This window comes from Chrysoperla carnea, chromosome 1 (assembly GCF_905475395.1).
Source record: "Chrysoperla carnea chromosome 1, inChrCarn1.1, whole genome shotgun sequence".
Taxonomy (NCBI): Eukaryota; Metazoa; Arthropoda; class Insecta; order Neuroptera; family Chrysopidae; genus Chrysoperla; species Chrysoperla carnea.
This window is the reverse complement of record NC_058337.1, coordinates 124364738-124379653: the sequence shown is the minus strand read 5'-3', so window position 1 is coordinate 124379653 and position 14916 is coordinate 124364738. Positions and strand designations below refer to the sequence as shown.

At 27.7% G+C, this 14916-nt stretch overlaps 1 protein-coding gene across 1 annotated transcript in view; it reads right to left on the bottom strand.

Moving 5' to 3' along the window:
* The window catches only part of LOC123294380 (rhoGEF domain-containing protein gxcJ-like), a 29979-nt gene extending 15405 nt beyond the window's left edge, over positions 1-14574 (bottom strand). The window contains exons 1-2 of the mRNA XM_044875479.1: positions 14465-14574; positions 4606-4732 (exon numbers count right to left, since the gene is read on the bottom strand). Of these exons, the coding sequence (XP_044731414.1) occupies positions 4606-4732; positions 14465-14574 (237 nt within the window). The remainder of the gene's footprint in view (positions 1-4605; positions 4733-14464) is intronic.
* Positions 14575-14916: the final 342 nt, after the last annotated feature.

Sequence of the window (14916 nt, the reverse complement as noted above, 5' to 3'; positions counted from 1 at the left end):
TCAAGCTTGCAATTGAAACATATTCTATCCTAGCCGTGCAATTTGTTTTAAACGGATTAACAACATATCTTTCCCAGGAAAGAATACATTTCCTGAGAAAGTTGTCTCTTTAAAATTATAATTACTCTAAATATGATGGTTTTACCAAATACTTGACCCTCCTTACGATTTCGTAGTAATCGGTAATTGACCATCTGTATTTAAAGAACTTACATCATTTAAATGTATGATACAGATGATTTCAAGGTTTATGTGAAAGTAAATTCTAATAAATATATTGCGTAAAAATAACTGTATGGTAAAAGGTGATCAAATAATTATTGTTCAATTGAAGTAAACACAAAACTGTATAAGATATCAATGAAATTTTTTAAATTTGAGAAACTGTTAGAACTGAAGATCCTGTAAGAATTGTGTATTCGTTGTGTGTGTAGTCATGGTAGGGACAATAAAATCGATGCTAGCGCTTCCAGTGAAAAATTTTGCAGTTCTTTAAATGTTAATGTTATGCAAAATGTCAAATTAAAATTATTGAAAAACACTAATTAATTAAACTTAATGCATTAAAACTTGTGAAAATAAGAAATCAAATTGCACAAATATTTTATTTCAAATGTAAATTATCATAATTATTTATTTCAATTTGTGAGACAATAATATTAAATTTTCAATGTAAGTCGCAAATGCAATACATACAATTATATATGCATCCATACAATTTTATAATTAAAGTAGTGTATCGTTACCATGAAAACGCCTCCAAAAAAACTCACGCACGGTGCGAATAGATTTTTACGAATTATCGCCAATTTAATCGTCCTAGTGAGCGAAGACATCAAAGTACAAAATTGAATTATTTTTGTGGTGTTTTCTTAAGAGCCGCGACTATATTATTAAACGTCCAACATAGAAGCACCTTAAAGCTAACATTCGTCAAGTTATAGCTGAAATACTCTACCATAAACTTGTGAAAAGTCATAAAAATTACCTGGAACGAATAAACTGCTGCACAAGCAGCAGCCATTTTGCTAACATAGTTGTTTTAATATTAAATGATACTTTATATTCGACTAAAAAAAAAAATAAAATTTTGTGTGTTTGAAAAAAAATTAATGTTAGAAAACTAATTTTGAATCACTCTTTACATTGTCATGAATCAATATCTAAAGTTAAAAGAAAGTCATTTTGATATCTTATACCGTTTTGTTTTTATATCAATTTAAAAATATATAACTCTCATTTGATCATCCTTTACTCAGTATAGGTATCTTCATATAACAGACGGTATGTAACTTAGTGCTAAAGGCAAAATTGATTTTTTATAATCAGAGCGACCTAATAATAGCTAATAATATGATTTTTAATTAGTGGATGGCTAATATAATAATAATTATAATTTCTTTATAGATTCGATCTCATTACTTTCACTTATTTAAAATAAATGATGTAATGGATTAGTTTATCATATCTAACGATTATAATTTTAATATATTTCGATCATGTTATTTTATAATCACATACCGCCCATTAGTAATAATGGATCTGCAAAGATATATATTGAAAACTTGTATATTCATGAATCTTAATTAATCGCTTCTTGTTGTTGAGAAATTATCTTTATGAGAAATCGCGCTACTTGCTTGCTTAAAATTAATTAAAATTAAACTTTTTAGGTTGCATTTCGAACGTTCTTAAATGAGCTGGTGGAATAAATCAATGTAAATCTGGTATAGGTATCGGGACACAAAGACATTCCAGATATTGTGAAGCCGACGAGCATGCTAGAAATGGCACACGCGATACAAATATCGATAGTAATCCGGAAGTTCTGTTTGCGAACTGCAAATTCCTCCTGAATAGAGATATCTTAAGTTACTCCTGAATAAAGATATCTCAAAATGGTCAATCTTAGATAGAGGGAGGAACGCACTTGTGGTAATACAGGATGGTCTGAGTACAATCGAAGGAGTTCCGACAATCTTATATCGCTGCAAAAGGCCACTATAAGGCGTGATCACGATTATAGAAGAAGGAAGGACGAAACGATGTCTTATCTTCCCAGTAACTGTCCAGCTCTTGCCGTAAGGAAATGGATTCACTTGAGTCAGCCTTTCTTTGACGTTAAATCACTCCTGCAGTCCTTAAACAGCTCCAAATGGTTCATGGATTAGTGGTCGGAAATGACCCAACACTTTTTCGGTATCTCAATGGACCCTTGGTTTAAGTGCGTCCAACCCCAGGACAGCTACTCTAAATTAACCTAATCTGACCTAGGTTGAATTTCAAAATATGTATATGTCCAATAGATGAGAATTATTGCCGAACTTAATCTGAAGAGGGTATTTTTGTATAGAAGCCTACATTTTTGCAGTCGAACTTAATAAAAGAAATTAATACTTAAACTTTTTCCAAACGTTTTTTAGAGCTTGATAAACTTTAAATAAATTAACGAAACGTTATGAATTACATTGCCGGTGAACTACCAATTTTAGCATAATTCTACCAAATACGTTAAATTTTAGCTCAATTGTCTAAACTTTTCAGTGTAGGTAATGATTTTTCTTATATTTCGTAAGAATTTAAACTATTTTCTGTATCTCAATGATATAATTAAAGATACTATTTAGAAATAAATTTTATTGCATAATATTAATTTTAATAAGATATAAATATACATATTTAGAAAATAAACCATTAACTAATAAATAATTATTTTTAATTCACATACATCTAATTCTTTTTTCTAATATCTTTCTTTTTTTTTGAATATTTATTTAGTGTGTAGGTATCATTAATAAATGCATCAATAAATTCATTCCTCTTTTAAATAATTAATTGGTAATTAAATTAAATCTGTTTTTTTATGTAATCATTTAATCATAGTAATAATTTTAATAACTTACTTGTTTATAAATTATTGTCTAGAAATTTAATTAAGACATTATTATAATCTATATTAAATATTTTATAAAAATAACTTTTAAAAAATATGTAGGTATGTGTGTGAAATTATTATAAAGGCTTCCTTAATATCAATTTGAGTTATTTTACGGATAATTGGTAGGATATTGACTTAATATCGAAATTAATTTTATTTTATAGATGGACTTATAAGCTACTCACGAAAAAATAATATTTTATGTAAAATATTTAAATTAAGTTTGTGTGTTTTTAATATCTGAACTGGTAACTCTATTATACGACAGTTTTAGAACATATACTGACATAGTAATGTTTCTTTCTTTAGTGTATTATAAAATCTATACACCAGCACGGATAAGTATCTTTAAAAGGGTTTTTAATTATATTGTTGGATTCAAATAAATAATAAAACAAATACTTCATTAAAAGAAGTGGGCGATTTAATAAAAGGATTAGAAATACAACTATTAGTTTGGTGTCCAAATTCAATCTGACAATTCGATTATTATTATAACTACTATGGTAACCAACCATCCTTTCCAAACTTCTAGACCTATTGGGAACTGACATGGAGGCGTGGCTTAAAAAAAATGTCGGAAAGTAACTTACACTTTTAAATGTTTAACCCAGGTGATAGTCAAAAAAACGTTAAAAAAACCTTTTTCGTTTTCTATTCGTCGTTTGTTGATGAAAATTTATTTATAATTAATATAGACTTTAATGAAATTTACGTAATAATTATGCTCAAACCTTTAAAGTTGGCGTTTTTTGAACGATTATTACATGAGGTGTGTTTACTCAAAAACAAAAATCCTTCAACTTCAGAATAATTATAATAACCAGATAATACCTGGCAGTCACATTGAATGTTATGTAAGCGGCAGACAGAATTAGTTGCGAAATAAAAAATATTTTTATGATCTTTTCACAAACTAAAGTGTTTGGAGTCTGGAAACTGGAAAAACAAAGATTTTTATAGATCTTACTAATGCCCAAAGTATTACACTGTCGATAAAATAATTAATTAATTTATTATTATTATTATTATACAAATTTAACTTCGAAATAATTATTATAATATTTGTTGTAACAAAAAATTGTTATTAAAAAAATTTTCTAATAACACTGTACGATCGCTTGCTTTTGGAAATTAATGGGAAAACTACGTTTAAATTTTTATTTGCTTTACTCTTACTGCACAAGTTACTCTATTTTTTGTTTTAACACGTTCTGTAAAAATTCCAACTTCCATTTAAATTTTATTTATCGAGAATTTATTATAAACAATTTATTGCTAATATAAACAGTATGTATTTACTCGACAATTGTAACCCATTAATAGTTTATTTTTCTACCACCAGACTGCGTGCCTCGATTTGTCAGTTCCTAATATCTAATTTTTGTGAAGGGTACATTACATGGCCTCTAACAATATTAATATAATGTAATTTTAGGTATTTTAATATTACCATAAATCGTTTACACATAATTTTATTATTTTATTTTGAATTGATTCTCTATTATGTAACTTCAACTAGCTATTTGAGATCCAGGACCTTATATATAGAGTAAGTCATCTTATAATGTCACCATGTCGTTAACGTTAAATTTACAGTTAAAGAACTTAGCTTTAATTGCATTTGTTTATAGACTATAAGGATATGTTTATACTTTTTACTGTACCTCAGTCTTATAATCGTCTACGTAAATAATTTTATCTTCTTCACATCGTGGTGGTATCTGTAAACACCACTTATATTCACGTACATGAACAGGTTTCTTGAATGGTTTACGAACGGCAGCAACATATCTGAAAAATAAAATACAATTCGTTTAAAAATTATATACTTAATTATTAAATTTCAAGCTGAACTACTTATTTATCGATTAGTCAGTAAACACTTAGATAGTCCATGCTTATTTGAATGCCTGCAAATGGTAGCTTTGAGAGTTATGCTAGACTTGACTCCTGTTATGATTGAGAATGATTTAAAAAATAAAATGTATATTTTATTGGTATTTATTAGGAAATATCTTCAGAATATTTGGTTTTTATCTTTTCCCTCAAATGTCTTACTTCTGAGAATGATAACTAACTTATATTTACGGTCACAGGTTCAAATTGATGATATATAGTTTTTTTGTTAACGATAAAACCGATGTCGACCTTTCGGATACTATGAAAATTGCAATTTTTTGGTTGTTGAACAATAGACATCTGTTTCAATGTGTATCAAAAAGAACGATTTTACTATTTGATTTTCTTTATTAGAATTAACAGGTGAAAACTCGCACTTGAAACATAGCTAAGAATACTCTCCATTAAATTAACTTTCAAACGTAACAAAAAAATCCAATTCGGTTTATCCGTTTGGGCGCTACGATGCCACAGACAGGCAGACACACATAGCGTTCAAACTTATAACACCTCTTTTTTGGGTTCGGGTTTTAAAAAACAGATGTTCATCCATAATAATCTTGTAGCGCAATTTGAAATGGCAGACTTCGTACTTAAAAAACAAAGCTGTCTCAATGCTACACTTGCTCAGTATTTTTGAGCACAGTAAAACTTTTGGCTTGTATCGATTTATTTAATAAAATTTTGCAGAACTTATACACCCGAAAGCAGAACGCTTTCAGCATTATTTATTTTCCTAATTTCATTTATTATTTAATATCTGGATGACCGAGCTTTGCTCGGTATTCTTAAAAAGACACAAATTTTATCACTAATAGAAGACCGTTTTAAATGTCTCCACATAAATACCAATTTGAATGTCTCGGTAATGTATTTTATTTCATTAACTACGATATACACCAATAGATGTCAGGAAGAGTTATAATTTGCATTGTATTTCATTAACTACGATATACACCAATAGATGCCAGGAAGAGTTATAATTTGCATTGCCGGTTTCAGTTTTTCATGAAAAGACGGATAAAACGACGTTTTTTTAAAAATGAAACCTTGCTAGATCGACTTATCGCCCCAAAAAACCCCTACATACTCATTTTCATGAAAATCGTTGGAGCCATTTCCAAGATCGTTGATATATATATATATATATATATATATATATATATATATATATATATATATATATATATATATATATATATACAAGAATTGCTCGTTTAAATATATAAGATTTTAAAAGCTCCTATGATAATTTCTCAGCTGTTTGAAGTTCATCAGCAGAATAAATTGTAAAATTGTTAAATTATTAATTAATTTTATTGTTAGTTTTATGTAGTTACATAAATAATAAAAACTCTAGCATTGACAATGAAAATTACAATGAAATTATTATTACCTAAAAATAATAATTAATTTTAATTTTAAAACGTATATAAATAAATAAATAAACATTGTATATAGTGTTAGAATAATAAAAATAATTAAAACTCTCGCTACAAATATGTCTTAATTAACGAGTATATATTTAGTAATAGAATGTATAATATACCTACAATATTTAAATTAATTATATACTTTTTTTTGTATTAAAAATATTTTTAAGAAATAAACTTGGCCAACAAATCTAAATTACTCAATACAAAAGGGATATTGCAAATAAATGTGTATATATATCTACACAATTTTTATTTTATTAATAATTTATAAAATAATAATTTACATTCAATAAAATCATCTTTTATTTCAATTATTTATCACTATCGGAGTAGTGTAGAGCCGCGTTTATACGTTCGAGATATCTGTTGGATAAAAAGAAATATATTGATATTGATTAACCATGTTACATCTTTTATTGTTTGATATCCTAACTAGTTTAGAGTATCTTGATTGTCAGAGGTAACAAAACTCGCATAAGGACAATCACAGGTATAAATTTCTACAAATTTGACAAATTCAGGTTTTTGATATCAATAATTATTAAGACACGTTTTTGAGAGCGTAAATCTGGCGTAGTACTCGCTTAAGGAGAAAAGTTCCTGAAAAGTTTCATTCTTTTTAAGGGTGAATTCAAAATTTCTCACACAATTAAATGAGTGAAAAAAGTTTTACCTCTCAGTATCATTCAGAAGAAGTTTTGGTACACTCTTATAGTGTTGTTTCTTTCCTCTCAGTTGAATATTTTGCCAAATAGAAGCTCCGTAAGGCGTTTCTTATTGATTGCTTTTGAAAAATGATAGCACATATCTTAATTACCCGATTTTGTATGACTTTTAGCATGTGTAAGCTTTTGATTCCTTGATTAAAATCTCGATTCCTAAGCCTTTCAGTAAAATAAAAAAATGAAAAGTTTTCTGTCGTTTTGTAATCAAATCTGGCAAGTAAAATTTGACCCACTTCCCGGTTTCCGATTGAGATGAAATCTTGCATGCATGTTGTAAATCGGATGACTATGCATTTTTATGGTAAGTATATTTGATTATATTTCATATATAAACGTTTTTAGTTTTAAATAATACCTTTTTAGGGACAAGATATTGTACTAAACAGTAAAAACTTTTTTTTCTTATGACCCACTTATTCATGACTATTTGTAAAAGCCCGAGGTACTTGGAATCATCTTATGATATTTAAAATTAAGCGCACCCAGCTTTTACAAATAGACATGTAATAGTGACACGTACGAAATATTTTTTTTTTAATTTTTGAGTACAATAAAAGGTTTTACCTAAAAAAGTATTTTTTATTTAAATTTTTTTATTTTAATCAGAGAAAAATAATAAAACAAGTAGGCATACAACACACCTATATTAAATAATCTAAGAATTTGTTTGTGTTCATTAAAATTTTTTTAATTAATTTGATTAAAAAACAATAAATCTTTTGTTTGGAAGTAAAAGTGGAAATTATAAATAACTTCCTAGATTTAAAAATAATTTAATTTATTATTGGTCGACATTCCCATATGGGGTTTTACCACTGGGCAGTGCATCGGCCAATATCGGTGGCCGAGCTTCCGAGCCTCGGCCTAATTCCGGCTGAGCACATTACCAGCTTATGGCCGATGTTCTTTTGTCCATTTACCGTATGATTACCAATCTACTTAATTAACCTAAATTGCCAGTTGTATTATTTTTGAAGTATTAAATACACTAGATAAAGATACCGAAGATAAGCTATTTTAAAATAGCAAAATAAAAACATAAATTTTGTTAAACAACTTAATTTTTTTACTCTTATCTAGGTCCTAGGAACTCCAGAAATATGTCATTCTTATTATTCATTGGAAAATTTTTCTTGTAAAACAACAATTTTTAAAAAATATATAAATTTTGACGGACATTATTTTTTAATATATAAATTTTGACGTTATTATTATTATTATTATTATTATTAATATTGTTATTATCCTTGATAATAAAAAAGCACTTATTCGCTTTAACCTCACTTTTATGGTTTTTTTAAACATATCTTCATATTTTCTTTTTGACATTTGAAAACTGACGTTTGATGACATTTAAAAAAAAAAATAAATAAAGTAAGGTTAGGCACACGAACGGCAGCCGTGACTCGAGTATACTCTCTATAGAGAAAATTGTCTCTGACGCCACGGTATTAGCCGAACTTCGGCAAATCAACGGTAACCGAGGATCGCCCAAGGTTCGGTCTTCGGCAAAATGCTCGGTCACCCCATATGGGTTAAGTTGTTTCTTTACTGATTGAATTTATTGCATTTTTTCAATTTCAAAAAATGTTTCATCTAATTAAAAATGATTTCTTATTAACATACAAACCCTCCAAAAAAAAAAGGGTTACATAATATCTTGATTAGAAAATTATATTAATTGTTATTGATTAGACTACCAAAAACGATAATAGGTGTGTAAATCTTGTTTTATGCCGTAAATAGTTGGAGAAGGTATTTTCAAGTACTAATACGATGCTGGAAGAATGGAATTACTTTAAATGATCTGCAGGAATTTCAAAAATAGCCCGAAGGTTCAATTTAGACGTAGATAATTCATATAAAGTGTGATCCAATTTCAGTTTTCTATATTTGTAACTCCGTATGAATACTTGCTTGTTTCAAAAGCCAAATATTAGTTTGAAACATTTCATTAACGATATGAATCGTTTAACTAACGCTCATTGCTCAAATTATTTACTTGTTCTATACCAGAACAGAAAAATCAATTCTATAAGAACTGTGTATAGACTTTTACGGAAAGTCTATGGACAATTTATTCAGTCTAGTATGAGCGAACCATTCGCATTATTGTAAAAAGTACGTGGAAACTCTAAGCATTGGAGATGGGATAAAACGTGGCGTATAAGATTATGCCATTGGATTAACTTTTATGGGGCTTTCTTAAGAGTTGTGTTTATATCAACAAGTCACGTCTATATCAACCGAAATTTTCGAAAAGTCATAGAAAATGACTTCCAGCGAATAAACTGCTGCAGAAAGTCCAGGCTTCTTGGCTGGCATTATTTTTCATACTAAATGGAGTAAACTTAATATTCGATTAATAAAAATATAACTAAGCAACACTTTATTTATTTGAGGATAATTTTATGACTTTTCGCAAGTTTCAGGGGGTTGTTTCGGCTATACCTTGGTGGATGTTAACTCTTAGGTGCTTCAACGTTGCAGGTTTGTTGATATAGACCCGATTCCTAAGAAGTCCCACAAAAACTAATCCAATGGCGGCGTATTCTCGGCGGAACGAACTCTACGATAATACAGACGCCTTTTTCTATCACCAATATTTACAGTTTTCTCGAGCTTTTGCACAATGATACGATTACACAGTTATTACGGAATTCTTATTTCTGTAGAATAAGTGAACAATTTGAGCGTTAATCGTTATTAAGCGTTAGTTAAGCGATTTATATTGTTAATGGAATGTTTCAAACTATCGTTTGAAACATGCAAAAATATTAGCAGAATTCTATTTTACAGAGTTGCAAACAAAGGAAACTTTCCTTTACTTAAAATTCCCATTCATCTAGAAGTCGTTTCTTATTAAACTAACGCACCTACAAATCTTCTAAAAAAATAATTATATAACATCTTCATATTTGATAATTATTGCTTTACATATAAAATACCTAAATACTGGAGTAAATCTAAGCAAAAAAAGGCTGTTATATGGATTAAAAGTTCGAGCAATGAAACTTTGGGGTTTTTCTTTTCACATCAAAATAAGTTTTTTTTGAAATTTTTTACTTTCCCGGAGTGGTGCAACATGTTTAAAAAACAAAATGGCGTCAAAAATGAAATTTTTTTCAGAAATTTTATCATTTTTATTTTATATTCGCAAAAGGAGACATCGGTGCATATCCAAATTTGGTAGGTTTGTAGTCAATGTTAAGAACTACTCCTCATATTTTTTTGGTGGGGTTTCGTCCCTTCTCCTCCCAGTTATATATATATGTATACATACATATGGTAAAACAGTTCATTTGACTGTAACTTGAAAAATATTCGATTGATTTTAATGAAACTAATATCAATAGTAGGTTTTATTACTTACAACTTTCGGTTAAAATTTTAGCGAAATCCGTTAAATAGTTCGGCCAAAATTTCCAATTTTGGGAATTGTTTAAAATGGCTGCCATTTTATGCCATTTTGTCCTACGAGGTTAAATTTTTTTTTAAATTGTAGCATTTTTTATTATCTTTCGATTTTATAATAAGTGACTTACCCGTAAAATGACTCCTTGATCCATATTTTTGCGAAAAACGGAAAATTTAACACTTTCTGGAAATAATTGTTTGGGGGGTGTATGGACTGGCTTTGGGGGGTGTTTTTTGCTTTGGCATGAGAAAACTATTTTTAAAAGAGGTCTATATGGTTTAAAGCAAAATTTTTAAGTTTTAACCCCCGCGCTGTAAGGGGGAAGGGGTGTATGAAATAAATGTATCTTAAAAGATTTTAAAAAAAGGTCAAAATAGTTTAAAATGCTAAAGTAACCCAAAATTTTAGCTGTTTATATTAATATAACACTTTTTACAACATCCACCCCTTCCGCTCCCCCTTTCATATTTTTTGCAAATTCAAAATTTTTAAGATGCATAAAGAGGCTTTGGGGGTCGCTGATCTCGAACTTTTGGCCCGAATAAGTACACCCCCTAAAAATATTACAATTGTTTTTGATAATCTATTGCAAAATTCGTGATCAGCGACCACAAAAACCCCTTTATACGTCCTAAAAATTTTGAATTTGCAAAAAATATGAAAGGGGGAGCGGAAGGGGTGGATGTTGTAAAAAGTGCTATATTAATATAAACAGCTAAAATTTTGGGTTACTTTAGCATTTTAAACTATTTTGACCTCTTTTTAAAATCTTTTAAGATACATTTATTTCATACACCCCTTCCCCCTTACAGCGCGGGGGTTAAAACTTAAAAATTTTGCTTTAAACCATATAGACCTCTTTTAAAAATAGTTTTCTCATGCCAAACCAAAAAACACCCCCCCAAAGCCAGTCCATACACCCCCCAAACAATTATTTCCAGAAAGTGTTAAATTTTCCGTTTTTCGCAAAAATATGGATCAAGGAGTCATTTTACGGGTAAGTCACTTATTATAAAATCGAAAGATAATAAAAAATGCTACAATTTAAAAAAAAATTTAACCTCGTAGGACAAAATGGCATAAAATGGCAGCCATTTTAAACAATTCCCAAAATTGGAAATTTTGGCCGAACTATTTAACGGATTTCGCTAAAATTTTAACCGAAAGTTGTAAGTAATAAAACCTACTATTGATATTAGTTTCATTAAAATCAATCGAATATTTTTCAAGTTACAGTCAAATGAACTGTTTTACCATATGTATGTATACATATATATATAACTGGGAGGGGAAGGGACGAAACCCCACCAAAAAAATATGAGGAGTAGTTCTTAACATTGACTACAAACCTACCAAATTTGGATATGCACCGATGTCTCCTTTTGCGAATATAAAATAAAAATGATAAAATTTCTGAAAAAAATTTCATTTTTGACGCCATTTTGTTTTTTAAACATGTTGCACCACTCCGGGAAAGTAAAAAATTTCAAAAAATACTTATTTTGATGTGAAAAGAAAAACCCCAAAGTTTCATTGCTCGAACTTTTAATCCATACACAAGGCGTAATTTCACTCTACTAAAACAAAAGTAGGTGTGTAAATACTACCTTTTGTATTATATATGCCGTAAATAATTAGATCTTGAATTTGACTTTTTTTAAATTTAAATGTTACATAATTGCTAATTCCTTTATTTATTTTGTTTTGCTTTATTAAATAAATCATTTTTTATTACATTTGAAATTGAATAGGTTTTTTTTGAATGTCATTAAGTTTACAAGAGTTTAAAACTACAGGAAATGCTAAGAATTGTGTCATTAGTAAATAAATAGATGCTTTTTATTCACCTACTAACAGTTAAAAATGTTACAAATAAAAGAAAATGGAAGAAACCGCTCGCATGTTACTAAAACCTCATGGAATATATTTCTTAGGTGTTAAATATCATTAGTAAAGCATGAGTGGCGCAAATATTTATATTTTTTAATAAACAATAAATTGTTAATTCAATAGAATGGATAATGTTAAAGTTGACTTTCAAAATTAATAAATAGGCAACTTGAATTACGTATACGTTATACATGTGTCATAGTTTTCGATTATTTGACAAACACTTAACATTTACGTCATACAAGTTCCATAAGTAATTACTAATTTTTTAAGTGTATTTTAACATTGATTGTTCCATTGAATTAAAAATTTATTGTTTTTTAACAAACAGAGACATTTGCGCCTGTACTAAATGACATAATTTCACATCTGCGTTATCGTAATGCCACAATTTTTTTTTTACATGTCGGAGAAAACACATGTGATGCGTCATAAATGGCAGTATGGCAATTATTTTTTTAAATCGATCTTTGAGTTTATTTTTATTCTACGAGTGTAATAATCGGACTTTTCTACGAGTGAAATAATCGGAATTTTTATTAAAAATACCTAGTTTTCATTATTTAAAGAAAATTATGGAACTTTAGCTTTTAAGTTTATTTTTTGTAGGGCATTAAATAAATATTTTTAACGTTCTTCATTTTAAGTTTTAAATATTTTCTAGAAAAGAAGATATTTTTTAGATATTTTCTAGAAAAATGACCTATCAGGAATCATTTTGAAAAGGATGCTCCTATATGTAAAAGTAAGTTTAGTTCGTTTTAAAAACGTCTAAAGAGTAAAAATATTTTTTAAAATTTATATTTTTAATTTGAGGATAAAAAAGCATATACGGTTGAAGTGACGGAAAATAAAAAGGAATGTAGATTCATGCTTTCCCAAAATTTCTTGTCCTGTCAATAGTTTTTCAAATATAATGTAAATATTCTTATGACATGCTGTACAGATAAAATTTTTTAAAATAATTTAGAGAAAGTTTATGACTGACTGACCGGATGTTACAATTTAATAAAAAAAAAAAAAAAAAAAATGAAAAAAAATCAATATAAATTAAAAATAAATTAAACTAGGTCAAAAATCATAATTTTTTTTGGACTAGATATAAAAAATATTTATTATTAATAAAAAATAATTAAATATTAATAAAATATATTAAATAAACAAAAGTAAAACGGATATGTTGTAACAATTTGGTATTACAAGACGTCTGTTATTGTTGTTTAAATGTATCGCCTTACGAAAGGCTAAAAATTTTAAGTTTAACAATCATGGTTTTAAATACTTAGTAGTATGCTAAAACCATCTATTTTTAAAATTAAAATTTAAGTAATTTTGTGCTGCTTTTATGGCACAAAGTATCGAGGCAGAATTAGTCTTTTTTCTACAATTTTTGGTTAGTCAGAAAGATGAAAGAATAAGATAAATTATCGAATCTTTATCTTGCGACTGACGATAAACACAATGAAATAGCACAGAAATAATTTTCTTATTTTTTCAGTACGAGTTGAATTGATTAATATAATAGTTTACACTGCAAAAAATCATTAATAGTGAATATCCGGACTTTATTGGCTGGACATTTCAACTAAACCGTTATTTTTGCAATTAATATCTTTTTAATTACTTAAAATTAATTAATATTAGTACAAATTCAGTGAGAGAAATTCAAATTTCTAAAACGGAAATGCAAATTTTAAAACGGACGTGACGTCAAAATATGTGCCTTGTCAGATTTGTATGGTATAAATTATTTAGATTTTTTATGGTATTTCATTAAATTATACTATTCTACGGCTTTTTATTAGAAAAATTAATAATAACGAGTGTAAATTCTGTGTTGTAAATTCATTTTTTTCAAGTGTAAATTATACATTGAACTGTCACCAACTGACAGATCACGTACTTATACGTCATCAACAGAGAGCGCCAAAAAACTGCGTTTAAATATCTCAAAATTATAATGCATTTTAAATATTTGTTTACACTTAAATACAGCATTTTTAAGCACTGTTTATATTTTTTACTTTGTAATAACGGTGTAAACAATGAATTAAAAATATAAAAAAATACATGAATATTCCCTATTATTTCTAAAATAATTTTTACTTTTAGGTTTAAAAAAAAAAGAAAAATAAATAAATAATTTTTAACATACCGTTCTTGTTCCAGACAAATATTATCACCCGTTAAACAAATTACTGTTCTAATAAAATCACTAAAAATTAAAACTGTTAAAAATAAATCGAATCTATGTTCCAACCACATATTTTCAAAACAAAACAATACTAAATTAATTTAACACTTTGATTTTTGTAATTTGGCTAAAAACTTCCGAACATGATCGTAGGTCTGGTAGAAAAAATGTCTTGATTATGATAATTTTTTTCGATAAACTTTATGCAAATGTGAAATTGGCAGTCACATTATATTGATTACATATGTAAAGAAATTTTAATCAAGTTAGTAATATTTATGAAATTCCGTTGTTATTCGAATATTATTCGTTTCATATTTTGATAAACAAATTGAACATTCTTACATTTTTGTAAGATTATTGGGATTTATATTTATCGATAAAATTTTTTGTTAAATATGGTGTTTATTTAT